Raw genomic sequence first — 14,777 nt, 5'->3', positions numbered from 1 at the left:
GGAGGCCAAGTCAGTGAATATTTCTAAGGCAGGGATAGACAAATTCTTGATTAGAACGGGTGTCAAGGGTTATGGGGAGAAGGCAGGAGAATAGGATTAGGAGGCAGAGATCAGCCATGATTGAATGGCAGAGTAGACTCGATGGGCCGAATGGCCTAATTGTACCATAACTTGTGAACAAGGATAGGTAACGATTCCAGAGTTCCCCATGTTCTCCAGAGATGGTGCCTGACCCGCTGAGTTACTCCCAACACTTTGTGCCTTTTTTGTAAACCAAAATCTGCAGTTCCTTGATTCTCCAACTGACCGTCCAAGTTGAGATGTAATGTTGCAGTTGTACAAGACATTGGTGAGATCACGCCTGTCGTGTTGTGTTCAGTTTTGATCGTGCTGCGATCGGAGAGGTGCCATTAAGCTGGAAAGAATGCAGCGAAGATTTACAAGAGTGCAACCAGGATTTTGGAGCTTCAGGGAGAGGTCGGGCAGGCTGGGGCTTTATTCCTTGGAGCACAGGAGGTTGAGGGATGATCATGTAGAGGTGTATAAGATCATGAGGGGAATAGATTGGGTGAATGCACAGTCTTTTTTCCCAGGGTAATGGAATCAACCTGGATGACACAGGTTTAAAGTAAAAGAAGAAAGATTTAATAGGAAATGGAGAGGAAGCTTTTTCACACAGAGGGTGATGGATATATGGAACAAGCTGCCAGAGGAAGTGGTTGAGGCAAGTACAATGACAACATTTAAAAGAGATTTGGACAGGTACATGGATAGGAAAGGGTTCGAAGGGTGAGGGCCAAACGCAGGCAAATGGGACCAGCTTAGGTTGGCCATCTTGGTCGGCATGAACTAGTTGGGCCGAAGGGCCTGTTTCCATGCTGTACGAGTCATTGACCCCACGCGCTTAATCAGATGGACTTCAGACATCCCATGACACTGTCTGGAGAAGGAGAGGGATTTTAATATCTCAGTCACCATATATACACATTATCTGGTCATTGTTAAGCTGTTGAATGTGGAACTCACTGTATACAAATTTGTATTTTTGTGTTTAATCATGCAGTCATATATGTTATGATAGTACCTGCCTCAACTATCTCCTCCCAATGTTCGCTCCACATACCCACCACCCTTTTTGTAAAAAAAAAAGTTACCTTCAGGTTCCTATTAAATCTGTCCCCCTTCACCTTAAACCCATGTCCTCTGGTTTTCAATGCCCTACTCTGGGCAAGAGACTGTGTGTCTACCCGATCCATTCCGCACATGATTTTTGTACACATCTATAAGATCACCCTTCATCCTCCTCTGCTCCAAGGAATAGAGTCCCAGCCTGCTCAACCTCTCCCTATAACTCAAGACCCTCGAGTCCAGGCAGCATCCTTGTCAATCTTCTCTGTACCCTTTCCAACTTGACAACATCTTTCCTGTAACATGGTGCCCAGAAGTGAACACAATACTCTTAAGGGCGGCCTCACCAACGTCTTATGCAAATGTAACATGAAATCTCAACTTCTATACTCAATACTCTGACTGATGAAGGCCAATGTACAAATGCCTTTTTGACCACGCTATCGATCTGCGACGCCACCTTCAAGGAACTATGTACCTGCATTCCCAGATCCCTCTACTCGTCGTCTATGTTTCATTAGGTCAATCAGTTCAGGGTCATTTAGGGATGGGCAGTGAATGATGGCCTCAGCAGTATCTCCGGATCACAAGAGATCAATAAATGTAATATCCTTCTCGCCAAGGTTCTTCCACAGAAATATCGGGAAGAAGGTTCCAAAATTTAGACTCAGCGATCATGAGGGGTGGAAATCTCAAAGACGAGAGGGCATGGCTTTAAGGTGAGAGGGGCAAAGTTCAAAGGAGATACGTGGGACAAATGGTCTTCTACAGAGGGTGGTGGGTGCCTGGGGAACACGCTTCCAGGGATAGTGGAGGCAGAGATAATCGTGCTGTTTAAGAACATCTTGCTATTGTGGATGGGAAAAAAGTCTGATGAAGGGTCCAGACCCAAAATGTTGTCTGTCCATCCCCTCCATAGACGCACTGAGTTCCTCCAGCACTTTGTTTCTTTTTCCTGGGGATTAATTTCCCACAACCAACAAATACCGTTCTTTGTGCAAGGCATGACTTTGGGGTGTCAGAAACGACTTTAAACAATCTTTGGTGATCCAAGAGTTTCAGCACCTCACTGTGGCCTGGATTTAAGCCCTGGTGTAATCAATCAATCAATCGAAGGTATTTATTCACAAAATGCTGGAGTAACTCAGCAGGTCAGGCAGCATCTCAGGAGAGAAAGAATGGGTGACGTTTCGGGTCGAGACCCTTCTTCAGACTGATGTCAGGGGGCGGGACAAAGGAAGGATATAGGTGGAGACAAGAAGATAGAGGGAGCTGGGTCAAAATGTGGTCGTAGAATAGGAGGGCAGGAGAAATCACAGAGATCAATCAATCAATCAATCAATACTTTATTATAGACTCATGGTCCAGATAAAAGGCAAGATATTACATAGAATTAATTACTTACAAAAACACAATGAATTACTTACAAAAGCACAATACATGGTTTAAAACCAAGAATTAAAAAAATCAGTGTCCTACAACAGATCAATTATACCAATGTCTCTACAGCTGGGATTGATAACGTGTAGTGCTAAACCTGATGTTTGATAAGGCCAAGATGATTTAATTTTCAGGTTTAGCCCTGTGTTCCGATGTTTTGCTTCTTCGGTTTTGGGAGGAATGTTTGCTGTTTTATTTATTTGTGACAATTGTTGTCCTTAACCTGTGCACTTTGACAGTTCCCCGTATGGATCAGTATATCTCTCCCCTCCACCAGACACCAGCTGGAGAAGGTAAGACTATGTGAGATTCCACGTCTACTGCCTTCTGCTCTCCATCACAGGGTCAAGACCTTGCGTTAGGACTGAGGGAGAAGAGGAAGGATTGTCAGTGTGGAGCAGGTGGGGGGGGGGGGGACAGGGGCTAGTGATAGAGCCAGGTGAGGTGGGGGGCTGGGTGTGGGGGTGGTCAGATGGAACCGGGAGAAGGAGGGGGTGAGGATAGGAAAGGTAAGTGAGCATACCTTGCCAGGCTTTGCCCCAATACCACCCTCTCTTCCAGCTTTCTCCACCCCACTTCCATCAGTCCGAAGAATGGTGCCGACCCGAAACGACCCCTGTCCATTCCTTCCACAGATGCTGCCTGACCTGCTGAGTTCCTCCAGCATTTGTTTTACTCAAGAATCCAGCATCTGCAGTTCCTTGCGTCTAGACTTTTCTTCAGAACCATCTCTGGTGTTGCAGGCACAGTCCACAGTGTAGTGGTTACAGGGTGAATGGGGCATGGGGTAGGTAACGATGTGGGGTGATGGGGTTTACTACTGATTTGATGGGAACAGGTGAGTACACGATGTCTTTGAATAGTTTAATGCAGCAGATATAAATGCCACCACAATGTACCATCCATGATATAAAGTCACACAGCATGGAAACAGGCCCTTCGGCCCAACTTGCCCATGAGACTGAGATGCCTCATCTACACTAGTCCCACCAGCCTGTGTTTGATCCATATCCCTCTAAACCTTAGACACAAAATGCTGGAGTATCTCAGCGGGACAGGCAGCATCTCTGGAGAGAAGGAATGGGTGACGTTTCGGCTTGAGGTTCTTCTTCAGACTGAGAGGGGAGAAGGAATGGGTGACGTTTCGGCTTGAGGTTCTTCTTCAGACTGAGAGGGGAGAAGGAATGGGTGATGTTTCGGTGAATGGGTGTGGTACAATAGCAACATTTAAAAGACATTAGGACAGGTGCATGGATAGGAAAGGTTTAGAGGACAATAGTCTCAAAAAGCCGGAGTCAGACAGCATCTCTGGAGAGAAGGAATGGGTGACGTTTCGGGTCCAAGTTTTTCAGACTGAGGGGAGAAGGAATGGGTGACGTTTCGGGTCCAAGTTTTTCAGACTGAGGGGAGAAGGAATGGGTGATGTTTCGGGTCAAGACCCTTCTTCAGACTGAGCTCTCTCTTCTCTCCTCCATCTAAACCTCTCCTACTCATGTTGTGCATTTTCTAATTAAGTCTAATTCTATGATCAGATATTTCCTGTTTACCTTTCATTGCCGGGCCGGATGGTATATTTTAAAACCTGTTCCACAGCAGTGTTGCTACCTGAAATCTCCATTGAGGAACAGCTGGGAAATTAGAGCAAGATTGCAGCTCGCCACTGCCCCCCAGAGGTTCTTCCTCAAATTGTGAGCACTGTTTGCAACTTTAGATAACAGACCACTGGAGTAACTCAGTGGGGCAGGCAGCATCTCTGGAGGATAGACACAAAAAGCCGGAGTAACTCAGCGGGGCAGGCAGCATCTCTGTAGAGAAGGAATGGGTGATGTTTCGGGTTGAGACCCATCTTCAGACTGAGAGTCAGAGGAAAGGGAAACTAGAGATCTAGATGGTGATATAGAGAGATATAGAACAAATGAATGAAAGAAGTGCAAAAAAAAGTAACGATGATAAAGGAAATTATAAAAGTAACGATGATAAAGAGTTAGATAGAGCTCTTAATAATGGCGGAGTCAAGGGGTATGGGGAGAAGGCAGGAACGGGGTACTGATTGAGAATGATCAGCCATGATCACGGTGAATGGTGGTGCTGGCTCGAAGGGCCGAATGACCTACTCCTGCACCTATTGTCTATTGTCTATTGAAATAGGCCTTTGTTAGCTCCCAAACTCGAAATGTCACCCATTCCTTCTCTCCAGAGATGCTGGTTGTCCCACTCAGTTAGCCCTGCATTTTGCGTCTATCTTCGGTTTAAACCAGCATCTGCAGTTCCTTCCTCAGCATCTCTGGAGGACATGGGTAGACAATGTTTTGGGTTGGGATCCTTCTTCCCAATGACGTGCGAAGAAAGGTCCCGATGGGAAAGTCATCTGTCTATAACAAGGGCCCGAGCTGCAGAGAGGGGGTTGGCAGGCTAGGACTTTACTTCTTGGAGCACAGGAGGCTGAGAGGTGATCTTATATAGGTGTATAAAATCATGAGCGGATGAATGTCCAGCCTTGTTCCCCAGGTAGGGGAATCAAGAATCAGAGGACATCGTTTTAAGATAAGAGGGAAAATAGGAAGCTAAGGGGCAATTGTTTCCACACAGAGGGTGGTGGGTATATGGAATGAGCTGCCAGAGGGGGTAGTTGTGGCAGGTACAATAACAACATTTAAAAGACATTGGGACCGGTGCATGGGTAGGAAATGTGTAGAGAGAGATAGACACAAAAAGCTGGAGTTACTCAGCGGGCCAGGCAGCATCACTGGAGAAAAGGGGATAGGTGACGTTTTGGCTCATTGATTCCTTTTTGTCATAACGTCACCTATTCACTTTCTCCAGAGATGCTGTCTGACCCGCTGACTTACTCCAACCTTTTGTGTCTATCTTTGGTTTAAACCAGCATCTGCTGTTCCATCCTACACAAGTTTTCGAGGGATATGGGCCAAACTCGGTCAGGTGGGACTAGCAATGGGGCATCTTGGTTGGCATGGCCAAGTTGGGCAGAAGAGCCAGTTTTGGTGTTATTTGCCTCTATGACTCTTAGACCTCCAGAGATGCTGCCTGGCCCCTGGGTTATTCCACCACTATGTTCTACCTAACATTCCATCGTCTGCACTTCCATGTGTCTCTGGTTTTAAGGAATTGGGGGTTTCATGGATGCTGCCACCACCATCTCTATGAGCAAGGACAACGAGTACACTGAGTATATTTTATTTATTCGTGTCATCACACAACTGTTTGCAAATAGCGAGCAAATGTTAGTGCCACGTGGTTGGCCTCTGCAAGATCCTTTACAGTGCGTGTGTCATGCAGCACGTCACAGCTCAGGAGATGTTCCATAGTCTGGAGGCCCCGTCCGCACTGGCAGTCTGCTGCATCTTCAGTACATCCCCACTTCAGCATGTTCAATTTGCTCCTCCCCACGCCTGTCCCCAGTCAGGTTATCCACGGTCGGTCGGAACCTGGTGGGAGTTTCTCAGACGGATCGATTGCCATGTGAATGTCGCTGAGTATATGAGTGGTTCCAATCACCTCAAGCGATCTGACATCTTTGGTGCTCCCCACTTGGGAACCAAACTGAAAGGATTGATTCAAAGCGGATCTCTGTCCAGAGTAGACTGCCCAAGCAATCACTCTGAAGAATAGTCTCGACCCAAAACGTCACCCATTCCTTCTGTCCAGAGATGCTGCCTGACCTGCTGAGATACTCCAGCACTTTCTGTCCTGAACGTCACTGAAGAATGGTGGTTATTTGAGTAAGATGGGGTCTCCAGCCTCTGCGGAGAGGGAGGGGAGTGTGCTGGATGGGACGGGGGACGGGGGACGGGGGAGTGAAGGTGGAAATTTGGCCCAGTGTCAGCCGTGTGCAGGGAACTGCCCCCTGGACTCGCTGTAACATTTGGCCACCCATGTTGCGTGAAGTGGCCAAGTCCAGTAATAAACTCGTGGGAACTGGCAATGGCGTTCTTCCCAGGGGTGCGTCGTGTTGGGTCTGAGCTGGGACAAGCAATCAAAGAAAAAAATGGACTGATCCCAGAGGTCCATCTGTTTGTGCATCTGCCAGGTTGCTCTGTGCACCAATGGTACTATGGAGATGTGGAATAATATTGCTCCTACAAGCTTTTATTTCTGACTGAAAATGTGCACTGTTTTAAGAAATGTTAAACCTTGTGTTATGATGTTTTATTTTACTTAATGTTCTTCTTTTAAATTCCTTGAATGATACAAACCCTGCTGGTCACTAATTCATCTACTAACCAGGTGCCTGTACGGATCCTCCCTGCTCTTTGGCCTTGTGCTTATGCTAACCACTAGCTGCTAACAAGCTGGACTTCCACTCCATGCCCAGAGTGTTGCTGTGTTGTTATTATTATGCCCCATGCATGGTGCATGATTTCACAGCAATCCGCTCTCTTGGCCCCCCGGCCGGAACCCTGGTCTCCCCCCGTGTTTTAAATATCCTCCCTCGCGGAGGTTACCCAGAACTTTGCTCAAATACAGGACACACAGAAACTGGCAGGAGGTTCAAATACCAAAGTGACTCGAGTTGCCCATTCATTTGACAGCCCTTAACACCCTCATTCATGAGCCCAAACCCTGTTGGTGAATCAGCAGAGAGTGCTGGCAGATAATCTATTTAGTGAAATGTGCAATGGGTTGGGGTACCAATCACACCCCCACATAGATCTGCCTTCAGCTGATGTGAAGGCACAGTTATTGATGAGAATAGCTCATCAATAACAGTCGGTTTATCATTTGGAAACCAATATTCAGGAAAGACACGCAATGCTGGAGTAACTCAGCGGGTCAGGCAGCATCTGTGGAGAACATGGATAGGTGACGTTTCACAGAGTGCAGGAACTCAGCGGGTCAGGCAGCATCTGTGGAGAACATGGATAGGTGACATTTCACAGAGTGCTGGAGTAACTCAGCGGGTCAGGCAGCATCTGTGGATAACATGGTTAGGTGACGTTTCACAGAGTGCAGGAACTCAGCGGTCAGGCAGCATCTAATGGTTAGGTCCCTCCAAAAAGGTCCCGACCCGAGAACGTCACCGATCCACGTTCTCCAGGAATGCTGCCTGACCCACTGAGTTACTCCAGCATTTTGTGTCTTTCCTTGGTCAATCAGCATCTATCTGCAGGTGCTTGTTTCGACTCTAGCTTTGTGTTAAACTTTTTGCAAAGTTTTTAAAAAGTCAGAACGGGAACCTGGGAACAAAATCTGTTTTTGACTGTGGAAGAGGTTGTGCCAGACAGTCCAGCGATACGTCCTGGCAAAGATAATAGAGCAGAGCAAGATAGACCACTCAACCCTAAAACCGTAGTGGTCAAGGCGCCATTTTAGTCGGCAGAAACTTGCAGAAACATTTAAAAAGAAAAATAACAAAAATCTGTGAGTTGATAAATGAGATATATTCTGCATTTTTATGGTATCATCACACATACTGTTCCTCCAAAACACTGATTACACTACGAACGGCGGGTTTTGCTTACTAAAATGCGACGTTACCTCCTTTGCGACTACACCAGTATGGGCGATTTCAACGAGTGGTCCATCTTGCTCCTCTAGTATCTTTGGTCCTGGGCGCATCTGTGCTGCGGGCAGGTCGGGGCTGTGGTGACAGGAGCATGCATGTGGGGAGGGTCTCATCATACGATTGCACCCACATGGATTTCCTCATGTCTGGCTTGGCATTCAGTGTCCACAGTGTCTGCAGGATCGAAGGGTCGCACGGACAGGGCAGGTTTGAATGGACTCTGTGTGTGGGCGTGACAGGGAGTCACTCTGTGTCATGGCTCTGCTGGAAGCACATCGTTCCACTACCCCCCTCTCTCGCTCCCAATGCTACTCCAGCTCTCCCCCTCTCCCCACTCTCCCTCTACCCTCTCCCCCTCTCCCCACCCTCCCTCTCCCCACTCTCCCTCTACCCTCTCCCCCACTCTCCCTCTACCCTCTCCCCCTCTACCCTCGTCCCCACTCTCCCTCTCCCCACTCTCCCTCTCCCCACTCTCCCTCTCCCCACTCTCCCTCTCCCCACCCTCCCTCTCCCCCTCTCCCCACCCTCCCACTCTCCCTCTCCCCACCCTCCCACTCTCCCTCTCCCCACTCTCCCTCTAACCCTCTCCCCCTCTCCCCACTCTCCCTCTCCCCACCCTCCCACTCTCCCTCTCCCCACTCTCCCACTCCCCCTCTCCCCACTCTCCCTCTCCCCACTCCCCCTCTCCCCACTCTCCCTCTCCCCACTCCCCCTCTCTCCCACTCCCCCTCTCCCCACTCTCCCACTCTCCCTCTCCCCACTCTCCCTCTCCCCACTCTCCCTCTCCCCACCCTCCACTCTCCCTCTCCCCACTCTCCCACTCTCCCTCTCCCCACTCTCCCTCTCCCCACTCTCCCTCTCCCCACTCTCCCACTCTCCCTCTCCCCACTCTCCCTCTCCCCACTCTCCCACTCTCCCTCTCCCACTCTCCCTCTCCCCACTCCCCCTCTCCCCACTCTCCCACTCTCCCTCTCCCCACTCTCCCACTCTCCCTCTCCCCACTCTCCTCTCCCCACCCTCCCACTCTCCCTCTCCCCACTCTCCCACTCTCCCTCTCCCCACTCTCCCTCTCCCCACTCCCCCTCTCCCCACTCTCCCACTCTCCCTCTCCCCACTCTCCCTCTCCCCACTCTCCCCACTCTCCCTCTCCCCACCCTCCCACTCCCCCTCTCCCCCACTCTCCCACTCTCCCTCTCCCCACTCTCCCCCTCTCCCCACTCTCCCACTCTCCCTCTCCCCACTCCCCCTCTCCCCACTCTCCCACTCTCCCTCTCCCCACCCTCCCACTCCCCCTCTCCCCACTCTCCCTCTCCCCACCCTCCCACTCTCCCTCTCCCCACTCTCCCACTCCCACCTCTCCCCACTCTCCCTCTCCCCACTCTCCCTCTCCCCACTCCCCCTCTCCCCACTCTCCCTCTCCCCACCCTCCCACTCTCCCTCTCCCCACTCTCCCACTCCCCTCTCCCACTCTCCCTCTCCCCACTCTCCCTCTCCCCACTCTCCCACTCCCCCTCTCCCCACTCTCCCTCTCCCCACTCTCCCTCTCCCCCACTCTCCCTCTCCCCACTCTCCCTCTCCCCACCCTCCCACTCTCCCTCTCCCCACTCTCCCTCTCCCCACTCTCCCTCTCCCCACTCTCCCTCTCCCCACTCCCCCTCTCCCACTCTCCCTCTCCCCCTCTCCCCCACTCTCCCTCTCCCCCTCTACCCTCTCCCCCTCTCCCCACTCTCCCTCTCCCCCTCTCCCCACTCTCCCTCTCCCCACTCTCCCTCTCCCCCTCTCCCCACTCTCCCTCTCCCCACTCTCCCTCTCCCCACTCTCCCTCTCCCCACTCTCCCTCTCCCCACTCTCCCTCTCCCCACTCTCCCTCTCCCCACTCTCCCTCTCCCCCTCTCCCCACTCTCCCTCTCCCCACTCTCCCCTCTCCCCACTCTCCCTCTCCCCCTCTCCCCACTCTCCCTCTCCCCACTCTCCCTCTCCCCACTCTCCCTCTCCCCACTCCCCCTCTCCCCACTCTCCCCCCTCTCCCCACTCTCCCTCTCCCCCTCTCCCCACCCTCCCTCTCCCCCTCTCCCACCCTCCCTCTCCCCACTCTCCCTCTCCCCCTCTCCCCACTCTCCCTCTCCCCACTCTCCCTCTCCCCCTCTCCCCACTCTCCCTCTCCCACTCTCCCTCTCCCCACTCTCCCTCTCCCCCTCTCCCCACTCTCCCTCTCCCCCTCTCCCCACCCTCCCTCTCCCCCTCTCCCCACCCTCCCTCTCCCCACTCTCCCTCTCCCCCTCTCCCCACTCTCCCTCTCCCCACTCTCCCTCTCCCCCTCTCCCCACCCTCCCTCTCCCCACTCTCCCTCTCCCCACTCTCCCTCTCCCCCTCTCCCCACTCCCCCTCTCCCCACCCTCCCTCTCCCCACTCTCCCTCTCCCACTCTCCCTCTCCCACTCTCCTCTCCCACTCCCTCTCCCACTCCCCTTCCCTCTCTCCCTCTCTCCCCCTCTTCCTCTCCCCTCTTCCTTCCCCCTTTCTCTATCCCTCTCATGGTCTCCCCATCTCCTTGTCCCCATCCACCCCTGTCTGCTCCACGTCTACCCCTCTCCCCATCTCTCTCTCCTCCCAACTCCCTGACTGTCCTATCTCTCTCCCCCTCTCTTTCTCTCTCCTCCCTCTCTTTCTCTCTCCTTCTCTCTTTCTCCCCCTCTCGTTTTCTCCCCCCTCTTTCTCCCCCCCCCTCTCTCTCCCCCCTCTTTCTCTCCCCCTCTCTCCCCCCCTCCCCTCTCTCTCTCCCCCCCTCTCTCACACACACACATACTCTTTCTCTAACAGTAGACAGGTGGAGGGTGAGAGTGAGTGAAGGCCTCACTGTTTGAAAGCTTGTTTTTCTGCTTTGTGAAGGAGATTCCCACCCTGGGACAGTGAGGAGAATCCACCTGGATTGAGACTGATCCCGGCACTCAGCAGGTGATGTGTTTTCACAATCTTCCTCCTCATCAGCTCAGACGGTTAGAGTTACACCAGTGTTCAACTCCACGTGGTTGTTACTGCCTCTGCCCCTGCCCCTGGATCTGCCGCTAGACACACTAGATGCAGGAAACATGTTCCCGATGTTGGGGGAGTCCAGAACCAGGGGCCTCAGTTTAAGAATAAGGGGTAGGCCATTTAGAACTGAGATGAAGAAGAAAAAAAATCCACAGAGAGTTGTGAATTTGTGGAATTCTCTGCCTCAGGAGGCAGTGGAGGCCAATTCACAAGATGCATTCAAAAGAGAGTTAGATAAAGCTCTTGGGGCTAACGGAATCAAGGGATATGGGGAGAAAGCAGGAACAGGGTACTGATTGTGGATGATCAGCCATGATCATATTGAATGGCTCGAAGGGCCAAATGGCCTCCTCCTGCACCTATTGTCTATGTCTATCAACCTACAACCCACCCTGACCCCACATTGCCCAGAGCAAGGACCCTGGGCACAACCGTGCGTGTTTACCAGCCCCGCCATCATGTGGACTGACGGACTTTGTGCGAGAGTTCAAGGTTTGCCATTCTTAATTAGTACAGATGCCAGGGGTTGTGGGGAGAAGGTAGGAGAATGGGGTTAGGAGGGAGAGACAGATCAGCCATGATTGAATGGCGGAGTGGACTTGACGGGCCGAATGGCCTAATTCTGCTCCTAGAACTTATGAACTCCTATTCAAAGAACATCTTCAAGTAAATGGAGAGAAAGAGAAAGAGAAAGTGGTCCTTGTGAATGGTGATCATTGGCACTGTGAAATCCAACAAATTTGCCCTTGACCAAGTCCTGCATCTCGAATATTTGCAGTAACATTGGAAGTTGAGGAGAGAGAGAGAGGGAGGGAGGGAGGGGTGGGCAGGAGGGCGGTTGTCCAGGGGCCTAGTCACTTGCGCTAAGGACACCTAGTATACACAACAGGTGCCATACCGTGCTGGGATGGTGTGGTGGCTGAGAATTCCCATTCCCAACACCTTCGCTGGTGGAAATTATAAATTCAAGTCCTGAAATACAACACGATACGATGGAACTTTATTTATCCCAGGAGGGAAATTGCCAACAGTCATGAAAACACAAAATACATGAAAACCTGAAATGAAGTCTATAATAAAAAGGTCACGTCGATAATGGTGAGCACAAACTCCAGATTATTGCAAACATTCATCTTGTTCACTAATGCTCTCAAGGGAAGGATGCCAGCTGCCCTTGCCTCTGCTGTGTGGGTAGGGTTGCCAACTGTCCCATATGAGACGGGACATCCCATATTTTGGGCTAAATTGGTTTGTCCCGTACGGGACCGCCCTTGTCCCGTATTAGTAGGGTTGCCAACTTTCTCTCTCCCAAATAAGGGACAAAGGGTGACGTCAACGCCCCACGCGACCTCACCCAGCCAGCGGCCACGTGCCCCCGCTCCACCAATGGCGGCCGCCATTGGTGGAGCGGGAGCACGATGGCCACCGGCTGGGTGAGGTCGCGTGGGGCGCGGGGCGGTGACGTCACCTTGTCCCATATTTGGGAGTGAGGATATTGGCAACCCTGCTTGTGAGTGCACGGTGAGGTGCCCAAGGCAGCACTGTGGAGCGGCAATGAATGCAGGACTCGCTGCCGATGTCCTCGCCCTCTGGGTGACAGCAGGAGAGGTGTGACGCACAGGTGCTGGAGTGGCAGTGTGGAAGGAGTTGGCACTCTGTGGTAATATAACTCGGGCAGTTACTCTCTGACAAGTCCGTCCTCTTCCAATCACAAGTGGCTCAACGCTGGAGAACGTGGCAAAGGTTTGGCAATGGTAATCCGTCGCGGGTTTTGACTCGTGTGGCCTGAGCACGGGGGGGAGGGGGAGGAGGAGAGGTTTGTGTGTGTGTGTGCTCGTTTGCATCTTGACACCCTCGCATGGTGAAGCTGCGGTCCAGGGGCTGACAGTTTAAGAATAAGGGGTAGGCCATTTAGGACGGAGATGAGGAAAAACTTTTTCAGTCAGAGAGTTGTGAATCTGTGGAATTCTCTGCCTCAGAAGGCAGTGGAGGCCAATTCTCTGCATGCTTTCAAGAGAGAGCTAGATAGAGCTCTTAAGGATAGCGGAGTCAGGGGAGAAGGCAGGAACAGGGTACTGATTGAGAATGATCAGCCATGATCACATTGAATGGTGATGTTGGCTCGAAGGGCCAAATGGCCTCCTCCTGCACCTATTGTCTATTGACCTCCCCTCTCCCTCTCCTCTGCAGGACCAACTCCGACTCTGCTCTGCACACCAGCGCTATGAACCCCAACCCACAGGATGCCTTCATGGGAGGGGGCCAGTCCTTCTCTCAGCAAGACCGACGGCACGGTGAGTTGTCTGCTGGTGGCCGTAGCCACAGTCCCGCAAGGGGTCCCTGGATCTTGCACTGCACCGAGTGATAGTCTGAGGGTCGATGCTCGGGTGGCAGAGCAGGTAGTGCCACTGCCTCACAACACCAGAGGGTTCAATCCTGACCACGGATACTCAGTGCGGAGTTTGCACGTTTCCTCTGTGATCGCGTGGGTTTCCGATTTCCTCGCACATACAAAAGACGTGCGGGTTTGTAGGTTAAAGTTTCCCTTGTGTGTCGGGGGTGGATGCGAAAGTGGGATAACGTAGAACTGGTGCGAACGGGTGATCGATGGTGAGCGTGGATTCGGTGGGCCGAAGGGCCTGTTTCAATGCTGTGTCTCTTAATTAAACTAAGCATTGAATGGAGAGAGAGTTAAGGTTCATGATCTCAGGGCAAGTGATATGAAGGGCAAGGGATATCTGGGCTCCCATCGTGAATAGGAATTCAGACAATTCAAGCAGGCGGCACGGTGGCGCAGCGGTAGAGTTGCTGCCTCACAGCGCCAGAGACCCGGGTTCCATCCCGACTACGGGTGCTGTCTGTACGGGGTTCGTACCTTCTCCCCGTGACCTACATGGGGTTTCTCCGAGCTCTTCAGTTTCCTACACACACTAGGGACAATTTTACATTTATACCCAGTCAATTAACCTACAAACCTGCACGTCTTTGGAGTGTGGGAGAAAACGGAAGATCTCTGAGAAAACCCAGGCAGGTCACGGGGAGAACGTACAAACTCCGTACAGACAGCACCTGTAGTTGGGATTGAACCCGGGTCTCGGGCGTTGTAAGGCAGCAGCTCCACTGCTCCACCACCGTGCCGACTGTGGAAATGATCGGGAGTGGGTGCAGTGAGATTGCCAACTGGTGTTTGGCTCACTACCAGGTCTGATTGTCTTCTCTTTGCTTCTACAGTGAACTATTACGATGAAATGGACAGTCTGGGAGAAGGTGAGTTCTAGACGGCATCTCTACCTGCGGGTTGAAGGGTTGTGAGCAACATAGGGGCCCCAACCCTGGGCCCAGGAACCTCTGGTGTGGTGGGCTCCAGGTTCTGAGCCTCGCTGCTGCTGTGTCACCTGTGGACATGCCGCTGGGCTCCAGGGACGTAGTGGTGGCTGCTCAAGGTCCAGTGTCTGAAAGGCTTCAACCACGTCCATCCACACCAAGGGAGACAGACAATGGACCAGTTGCCAAGAAACGCAACAATCAAACAGTTAAAGGGTCCGGATGTGGGCAAACATGAATTCCTGGGTTGCAGGATTGTTGTTAGATCACTGGGGAAAGATGTGGATGGTCTGCATCTGTAACTTGGGTAGGCACAGGAAAGGCAGGGA

General features: G+C 51.9%; 1 protein-coding gene across 2 annotated transcripts in view; it reads left to right on the top strand.

The window, feature by feature from the left end:
• The window catches only part of crtc3 (CREB regulated transcription coactivator 3), a 72,629-nt gene that overhangs the window by 39,824 nt on the left and 18,028 nt on the right, over positions 1-14,777 (top strand). For both annotated transcript variants that reach the window (XM_078430073.1, XM_078430072.1), the window contains exons 4-6: positions 2,800-2,861; positions 13,315-13,418; positions 14,356-14,391. In XM_078430073.1, coding sequence (XP_078286199.1) covers positions 2,800-2,861; positions 13,315-13,418; positions 14,356-14,391 — 202 coding nt within the window. The remainder of the gene's footprint in view (positions 1-2,799; positions 2,862-13,314; positions 13,419-14,355; positions 14,392-14,777) is intronic.

The sequence above is a fragment of the Rhinoraja longicauda genome, chromosome 38 (assembly GCF_053455715.1).
Source record: "Rhinoraja longicauda isolate Sanriku21f chromosome 38, sRhiLon1.1, whole genome shotgun sequence".
In the NCBI taxonomy this organism is placed as follows: domain Eukaryota; kingdom Metazoa; phylum Chordata; class Chondrichthyes; order Rajiformes; family Arhynchobatidae; genus Rhinoraja; species Rhinoraja longicauda.
Note: the sequence above shows the minus strand (reverse complement) of the source record. Positions and strands in the feature narration are given on the sequence as shown.